The sequence below is a fragment of the Gossypium hirsutum genome, chromosome D13 (assembly GCF_007990345.1).
Source record: "Gossypium hirsutum isolate 1008001.06 chromosome D13, Gossypium_hirsutum_v2.1, whole genome shotgun sequence".
Lineage (NCBI taxonomy): Eukaryota > Viridiplantae > Streptophyta > Magnoliopsida > Malvales > Malvaceae > Gossypium > Gossypium hirsutum.
The window spans coordinates 44,443,336-44,452,449 of record NC_053449.1 but is presented as its reverse complement, the minus strand read 5'-3'; the positions used below and the strand labels follow the sequence as shown (position 1 = coordinate 44,452,449).

Sequence of the window (9,114 nt, the reverse complement as noted above, 5' to 3'; positions counted from 1 at the left end):
AGTTACACATGGTATTGAAGCTAGATTTTCAGGAAATTTGTCACGACTTTAGATAGAACAAGCAACTCAAAACCCTTTCTGAAATTCTCTAATACTTTTAACCATTTGAAATCCTTGATGTAAAAAGTTTTTCATATGCTTTTCGTGATGTCTTGGCTTCACTAACATAATTAAAACTTCAAATTCTTTCAAGTGTACATACATTGAAAACAATTGAACTCTTTTAGCAACCTAAAGGTGAATAAATTATTTTCGTCATTCTGTATTCTATCTGCTATATCAGCATACAATCAACAATGGAAGCCTAAAGATGGTCACTCCGAATACACACGCATAACAAGGATCACCCATGACGAACATTTCCTCTGATAACAAAAAGAAGACAATGATACAAGCGTCCACAAGACACAGCAATAACTATTGTAATTTAATTTTTGCCACGTCGTGTATAAAAATACAAACATCTCCAGGTTTAGGGTAACAAGAAGAATAACCAGAGACAGTTTTGTTGGTGTCTCAACTAGTGATAATTTCGCATTTACAAACCGAACTTCTTGGGTCTTAGATAAGTAGAAGAACCCTTTCGCAAACCAGGCATTGAAACTTGTTGCTGCTGCTTTGCTCTCTTCTGCCTCTCCTTCTCCTTGCTTTCTTCCTCTGCCTCCGCTTGCATCTTCCTTAGATTTTCCATTTCCTCCTCCATGGCCGTTTTCTCCTCCTTTTGTTTCCTCTTATGCTCCAACAATGTCGTATCCGACTCTTTCACTGAAAAGAACATGGGACCTAGTTCTGCCAGCCACTGTGGCTCCACTGCCGTCACGCACTGCATGTACTCCTTTGTTGTCAAAATCAATTCATGATAAACTACATACTCAGGAGTATAACCCAACCCATAAAGAGCACTGCTGGGGTGCAAATGGCATGGCATTCCATTCCTGCAATTAACATACTCTCCAACGCCCTTTAATCTTGCTGCATTGTGAAAATATGCAGAACAAATGGCTTTCCTCACTATGTCCCAATCAAATCCACAGGACGTTAGTGGGATTTTCAACGTCTTCAGAATATCTAATAGCTGAGACCTCACCTCTCTGGCTTTCTTCAACCCTTTTACATGCAAAAAGTGGTCATTACACCAGTCTCCTCGATACTGATTAGCTTTCCATTGCCGGTAAACATTAAGCAAAGTTAGGTGATCAGATTCTGGTACAAAAAATTTTTCCCTTGCTGCATCACTCTCCTCTGCCCTATCCTTGGGTCGAAAAAATACAGATGGAACTGAAAGCATTGAAACAATGGTCAAAACCTCATCTAAGCATTCTAGCTGTTCACCCATCAAAAGCATCTTGGCAAGCGGCGGATCCAATGGGAACTCCACCATTTTCCATCCAATGTCAGTCAAGCCCCCAACATTATTAAGCGCACCCAGGACCCATAGCTGGTACATAGAATTAAGGATATTTTCCTGTGGTGGTGGATCCATGAAATCAAAATCTAGCAAGTTCTCTATTTTAAGAGACTTGAGCAGCAACACCACATTGCCAAGGTTGGTCCTTTGTATCTCGGGCACAGGAGCTGGCAGCATCTCATTTAAGTATGCACTCTCTGTATACAACCTATAACATGTGCCTGGCCCAGTTCTACCAGCACGACCTGCGCGCTGGTCAGCAGCAGCACGACTAACAGGGAAAACTTGAAGAGCATCCATACCCATCTTAGGGTTATAGACTTTCATTTTACCAAAACCAGTATCAATAACGTAAAAAATTCCATCTACAGTCAAGGATGTCTCGGCTATGTTAGTGGCAACAATGCATTTGCGAGCTCCATCTTCAGCCTTCTGGAATATCTTTGCCTGCAAATCAGCAGGCAACTGGGAGTATATTGGAAGTATGAGTAGTTTAGGAACACCTTTCCTGGTGGAGGAGATGAGTTGTTCTATTCGTTCTGCAAGGGCATAACAAGCAGCCTCAATCTCATCTTGGCCAGTCATGAAGATGAGGATGTCACCTGGAGAGCTGGTGATATGAATAGTCATGGCCTGTTTCACTGCAGCTTCAACGTAATCCTCACAAGGAGTCTTACTATAGAGAATATTGACCGGAAATGTTCTACCAGGAATGTGGAAAATCGGTACACTGCAAAATTTTAGGACATAATTATTTATATTAAATTTATTAGAGGAAGAAGATGCCAGCATAAATTGATATTAAAACAAGACACTTACCTTCCAAAGAAATTTGAAAATTTCTGTGCATTGAGAGTTGCAGATGTCACGATAAGCTTGAAATCACGGCGTTGAGCAACCACCTTTTTCAATATTCCAAATAGCACATCAGTGTTTAGTGATCTCTCATGTGCCTCATCCATTACGATGACACTGCAATATTTGAAAAATTGGATGTAAATAACAAAGGTTTCACCACTAATTCATTTGTCAATTGGGATAGACAAGAACAATAAAATATAGTTTCTCCTTACCGATACTTGTCAAGATCAGCATCTTTTAATGTTTCGCGAAGGAGGACACCATCAGTCATATACTGTAAAGTTGAAGGAGAAAAATTAGCACATCATACCAACAGCAAACACAACAATGAAAAAAGAACAATGCTCCAAACAATTAAGCAGAGAAAATAATAGATCAATTTTAGACCAAGATAATGGGAAGATGGCCAAACTGCTAGAACTGAAAAGACAAAGCTTGGTGCATTCTTCATCCCAAGATAAGAATATAAGCAATGCAGATTATACTTAAAGTGTATAAAAATTTGGCATTGGCTTTCTGATATAAACTGAATGACTCACCTTAATTATGGTGTTTGGCCCAGTCACATCTTCGAAACGTATGGCATAGCCAACTTTATCACCGAGCTCTGTCTCCATCTCTTCACTAACTCTTTTTGCTACACTCATGGCAGCCACACGCCTAGGCTGGGTACAACCAACTACACCATTTATAGTGTACCCATCTTCATGAAGATACTGTGTAAGTTGAGTTGTTTTACCAGACCCAGTTTCACCCACAACAACTACTACCTGATTTTCTCTAATCACCTGCCAAACATACAAGGAAGAAAAGAATGAGATGGTCAATAAAAACTTAGTATAGTCAACATGATAGAATTTAGCTTTAAAGTGAAAAAGGGAAAATTTATAAAATTGTAAGGGCAAGTTTGGATTCCTTTCAGACAGCTGCAATTTATCCTTGCATGTCCAAAGTGGCTAATACCCACCAGCAACAAACTCAAAGAGCAAGTGTCAAGCTAAAGTAGTTACTTAGTTCAATCTTCTACCAACATATACTAATAGATAAAGGTCAAACCTGCAGCAACTCATCCCGCACAGAATATATTGGCAAGTATTGACGCTGCTCAGCTATGCTTTTGGACATTGCAAATTCACTTACAGCCTCCCCCTTCTTCAAATGTTGTGCAAATTTAGCATCTTCTTTGAAATCAATTTCACCATGTTCACCTACTTCGGCAGTGTCAGCATCAATCTAGCATCCAATGAAGAGAGTTAACTGATGAACTACATTATAGTTTTCAGTAAAAGAATATCAAAGAACTTAATTTAATAAATGATACCTGTTCTGCTGTTTTCTCAACTCCAAGGATATCACCAAGCTTAGAGCCTGCAAGCTCCCAAAACCGTTGGCGAGACTTACTCATGCTTTGCTTCTCATGAATTTCCTTAACCAAATTAGATCCTTTTCGTGAAATTATGGCCATATCTGATGTCGGATCTTTTATAGGCATAACTGGCTCTGCTTGTTTGGTGAACACAATTCTGCCATCCAAGAATGGAGGTTTTGTATCTGTGACAACAAAATATAAAGAACATTTAGCCAGAAGAAATAATATTTCATATATCAACAGAAAGATTATAATATTCACTTACCATGTACTAGAAGAATCACCTTGCGTTCATCCTCATCATCAAACTCGGTTTGCACCTCAGTACCTCTAACAGCTCCAGATCTTAAAAGCTGTCGGTCTTCCCACTGAGCATTATCAGCAGTAAGCTGAGACAACTTTTTGCTCTGAGCAAGTGACATCTTAGTGCCATCTCGTCGAACCTGTTTAGGAGATGACACAAGTGTTTAGAAACCATTTTATTCAGCAAATAACAACAGATTTAAGAAAGGGAAGGGGAAACATGTTCAAACTAAGACAACTTAAGCCAGGAAAATAAAAGAAGATAGAAGTTTATCATTCTATTTATTTTAATGTCAAAATATGGAGGGCAATAAATAATAAACAGCCACTCCAGTTTAAATCTCGGCAAAACATTTGACCCTAATCACAGTGGCTTGAGAATTAATTTAAAAAAATGTGGAAAAGAATACCATCTTTGGAAGACTGTTTTACCTATTATGCCTATCACTTATGTTAAGACCAGAAATCAATGTCATCACTTCTCTCTTATCACACTAACATTTAGCTATTATTCAGAACTCAAAGTTGTAAGACATTAGGAAACCTAAGATCATAACAATTTTTAATCAGTATCTTCAAATATAGTCATTAAGGTCTTTATTTATTTCAATGTAATAGCTAAATCATGTTTACATACAAACAGCAGCTGTAAGATCAGGCATCCAGCATTTTACCATAGACGACACAACATGAAACATGACACATATACTGGACATAAAAACTATTTGATAATACAGCCAGAAAGCAATACCAATCTTTTGGCCAACTCTGCTTCTTTCTTTTGGAATGAAGCTTCATCCCCAAGAAAAAGTGACGAACTATCGGCATCAAACATGGTGTTTCCTTCTTCTCTATCATACCTGCAAAAGGATATGCCAGCAAGGAAAGTTGAGACAACTTTTCATCAGACCTCATAAAGCCCAGAATGGATGACAGAATCACCAACAATGACCAGTCAAAAGCCACCGTACAGAATTACTATTAATATTCTCATTTTCATTTTACAGTACAATAAATTTTAATACCCTATGAAGAAAGGGATATTAGGATGTTCAACCTAGGATGAATTAATTTACCATGCACGGTCTGAATTATACTCCATCTCCAAGCGCATACTTTCTGTAATCTCATAATTGTGTTCTTCTGCCAAACTGTTCTTATCCGCTTCATCCTATAGAATAAACATAACAAATTATGACCAAATATTAACATTGGCAAACATAAAAGGATTACCATCAAGAGGGGAAAAGTGACTATTCCAATAACAACTCTGAAAAGATCACTACCACTACCCAGTATTAACTAATTGTTCAGTCCTATCCAGAAATATCACTTAAAGAGATATATTTAACAGCGGGGAATAGAGAGGAAAAGAAAAGGAAATAGGAAAACACTTTATGCTACCTCAAATGACTGAGAACTTTCACTTGAAAAGCTAAGCTGATGTGATGTCCGACCATATCTAGAGCTTGAAGATTTTACAGATGCCCCAGAGGCTCGTATTGGAACTGGAGAAGGAGACGCATAGTCCCAAGGAGAAGCACTAACTGTACCAAATTTCAGCATGAGGATAAAATATGTTTGGTCTCTTAATTCAAAATATTGAAATAAAAGAAGACGAGAACAATCAATACAATCCACAATAAGAAATGCTTTATATACTGAATAACATACCAGTTGAACGAGGAGTTCGGTCTCCCATCCATGGAGAAACTAACCTAGCATCAGGTGAAGCCCCAAGAAACATTGGAGCTGGAGAAGGTTGATAGCGCCTGCTACTACCAGAGTAACTATCCCGGTTTGGGGTATCTTGCCATTCCCATCTCCCATCATCCCAATCAGATCTGCCTACAAAGGATTAAGATATCAATTACCATCTTGCCCATTAGCAAAGACGCCAAAAAGATAGCATGAATCTAAAAGAGCACAAACTCTAAGAAGTATGTCGAATTCATATGCTATCAAGGACTTCCTCAAACCTAAATGTCTTAGTTCCAAGTAATCAAGTTTGAATACATTAATCCATCATCTCCATACCATCCAGCCTCAGAAACATGCACAAACTTAATTTTTTTGCTTGACAATCCAAATGCAAATGATATTAGTCCAGAGATACAGTACCCAAACATTCATCCATTCAGTTTGAAGTATCACATACCAGGTGTCCTACTTTCATATCTATTTCGGCTTCTTCTATAATCTTCACCATATCGGCCATGGGTGTCCCTTCTATCATCATAATAGTGTCTTTTTCTTGCATTCCTGTGCTCATTTCTAGAATCATCACTGGAAAGTCTTCTCTCCACACCATGATCTTCTCTCTCATACCTTAAACTCCTAGAAGAGACAGTGCGGGAACTCCGACTAGGTGAAGCTGGAACCTTCAATTGAAAGAATAATCAGATGCATACAAGGTTTGATATGTTTGCAGAATAATATATAGCTATATAAAAAAAAAAGAATACCAGAATGATATTGACAGCAAGTTATACACTTACATCCGAACTCCTATGTTCTCTTGAGCGAGGAGTACCAAATGTATCATCACTTCCTCCTCTGTCTAGAGTAACTCCACTTTCTGCAATATAGCAACAAAAGAAATTTAATTGAATAATAGAAAGAAAACATAAACACAGAAAGAGCATAAAAAAGAAAAGGAAAAAAATTTCCTCCAGATACAAGGGGCATCAGGGCTTGTTAAAACAAGGGATTACTAGTGAAAAAGGTGTATACTATCAGAATCACCATGTTTGACCCCTGCCCCCACCAAAAATAAACAAACAAAAAAATTCCGCCAGACCCCAACCTTTTCTTCCACACTAAAGGCAAATGACGAACACTAAACACTAGGTTAAGAAAGGGTGAGTTGAAAATCCATCTCAATTCTTAAATCTTAAATGTCAAAACTGATCATCAGCATGCAAACGACTTGGTTGTATAACTTCCGCAATAAGTTATGCTGTCATCATACTATGCCTCAAATCAAAGATATAGGTTACCCATCCACAGAGAGAAATGCATGTATAGGCATAAATAACATCATCTCATTCTGCCAAATACATTAGACAGTTTGTGGAGAGGAGAGACCAAAAAACAATCATAAATTGTAAGAACAGATTATGCCTGGCCTATATGCTTCTATGCAACCTTAATAAACCATTTCACAGGATTGATTGCCAAATACTCAAGCATGCACTTAAACATCAAGTTTTGAACCAAAATATTTGGAGCCAAGGGAATAGGAACAATAAATCTTCTCATTATCAGCATATGATGATTTAGTTATGTTGCTACTTACTATAAAAGTTTTACATTTAAAAAAGAAAAAACGGTTTCTTAATTAAAAACCATTACTAAGCTTATTAAAAACAAAATAAAAATAAAAAGCCTACCAGAATTAGTTGGTACACTAGCTGTCTTATCACGATAGCGTCTGTTAGTGTGGCTTCGGCTGCCATTTGTAACAGTACTCCTAGTTTCTTCAACTCCAGAAGATTCAAACCCTTCATCCACATCAACAGATGCCGCAATGCAGGTGATTTTTTCTTTTGGAACCTTGAATCCATCATCAACTTTAGGATTTCCTTGCTTCTCTCTAGCACCAACGTCCAAACCTAATAGCTTAAAAAAATTCAATCAACAAACAGAAGGCGAATTGGAGGCAGAAATACCAAAAAGAAACATTCAACTGCAAGCTGTAATGGTATCCATAGGAAGAAGAAAACAGTAAGGTGTTACAGATAATTAAAAATGTAAAAGTGCCAAGCAAATTTAAGCAATAGAACTAATATGCTATTACTTTTTTTTCTCTTTTTCTAGACAAAGAGAGAATTGAATAAAATCATGGGTCATGGTAAGATATCAGAGAAAACAAAGCGGTGAAAGTACTCTCAAGAACAAAACCATCAGAACAGACCGTACACGGAGGAGCAATTATTACTATGAAAGCTGAATAAGAGCACAAAAAACACTACTTAAAAGACAAATTGCTATCCAAAGTCACAGAAAACATAGCTAAGTAGAAGAAAACCAAAAGAATCAGGTCATCTAAAAATTTCACCTCCAAACCCTAAATTGATACTTGTACATGAACAAGATTTTGAAAGTGAAGAAGCAAGACTACTAGCAAACTTACTCATAGTTAATTTATACAATAAGGTTGAGATGAATGATATATCCTTCGTTTCCCGAACTCAGCAATTTGGGATGCAGTACCCGACACGATCCGACAGGGATTCCGACACGGGATACGGGTCAGATCCCGAAAAAAACAGCGGACACGGCGGTGTGGGAGAACTGAGATGAGAAGAGAAGAAAAAGAAAAAAAAATTGATTTGCGGAGACGAGAGAGAGATGTACGATGGTAGGAGGAAGATGATGATAAAAGGAAGGGAAAAGACTCTCCAAACAATTGAAAGAAAGAACTTACGGTGTAGTGAATGCAGTACCCTATATTTGTTTTTGGTTTAAGTATGTGAGAGGTGCCTATACTATTTTGAAATTTAAAAGGAAGTCTCTACATTTTAATTTTGAGATATTAAATTTTTTATTTTTTTAATTTAAAAATCTTTATTTCTTCATCTAATTTTACGGTTAAAATTATCATTGTAGCAATTAAAAAATGGTAAAATAATTTAGTAGTCTTCAATGTTTATAATTTTTATTAATTTGGTCCTTATTCTTTAAAAGTACATAAATATTACAAAAATAAAAGTTTAAAATTTTTTTAAAGTTTTAAAAAAATTTAAAATCTTTTAAATTTCATTTTAAATTTTAAATCATGAAGAATATAAAACTTTTCAAAATTTAGAAAAATATATGTTATCTACTCTTTAAATGATAATTAGAAATGTTCACCACCCATGCAACCCACCTAGCCCAAAATAGGGTTAGGCTTAGATTTATATTTTTAACCTTAGACTAGTCGAACTCAGCCTGTTTTACCATTTAAAATAATAAAAATATAAACAGGTTATATTGATATTACTTTTAATAATTAAATTTAAATATAAAATAATTTTTATTATTTTTAAACAATGAAATGGGTGATTCAGGTAAAATGAGCTTGAAGTTGGAAAAGTTTTTTAAATTGGGTATTGACACACGTAGTTTGGCTTGGCCCGCTAATATTTGTAATGGTAATAAAACCTTTGCAAAGTTTGAGTTATTCAGT

At 36.4% G+C, this 9,114-nt stretch overlaps 1 protein-coding gene across 3 annotated transcripts; it reads right to left on the bottom strand.

Moving 5' to 3' along the window:
- Positions 1-350: 350 nt before the first annotated feature.
- Positions 351-8,417, bottom strand: LOC107962088 (pre-mRNA-splicing factor ATP-dependent RNA helicase DEAH7). Of its 3 annotated transcripts, none has more exons than XM_016898322.2 (15): positions 8,077-8,417; positions 7,334-7,555; positions 6,440-6,519; positions 6,100-6,322; positions 5,616-5,789; positions 5,346-5,488; positions 5,018-5,112; positions 4,693-4,801; positions 3,904-4,081; positions 3,591-3,820; positions 3,326-3,502; positions 2,809-3,057; positions 2,482-2,543; positions 2,228-2,380; positions 351-2,138 (listed from the first exon to the last, which is right to left on the bottom strand). In XM_016898322.2, the coding sequence occupies exons 1-15, from the start codon at positions 8,078-8,080 to the stop codon at positions 539-541; spliced, it is 3,699 nt and encodes a 1,232-aa protein (XP_016753811.2). In that variant the 5' UTR covers positions 8,081-8,417; the 3' UTR covers positions 351-538. The 3 variants fall into 3 exon arrangements, with proteins under 3 accessions (XP_016753811.2, XP_016753812.2, XP_016753813.2); XM_016898323.2 differs by having other exon boundaries at positions 7,334-7,562; positions 8,077-8,384; XM_016898324.2 differs by lacking the exon at positions 8,077-8,417 and having other exon boundaries at positions 6,100-6,315; positions 7,334-7,352.
- Between the last annotated feature and the right edge of the window lie 697 nt (positions 8,418-9,114).

Excerpts from the sequence above, each read along its gene's own strand:
- LOC107962088 (XM_016898322.2), bottom strand. Across the intron at positions 4,802-5,017 it reads TATAATTCAGACCGTGCATG|GTATGATAGAGAAGAAGGAA; the intron begins GTAAATTAATTC and ends ATCCTTTTGCAG. Across the intron at positions 2,381-2,481 it reads GCTGATCTTGACAAGTATCG|TGTCATCGTAATGGATGAGG; the intron begins GTAAGGAGAAAC and ends CAAATATTGCAG.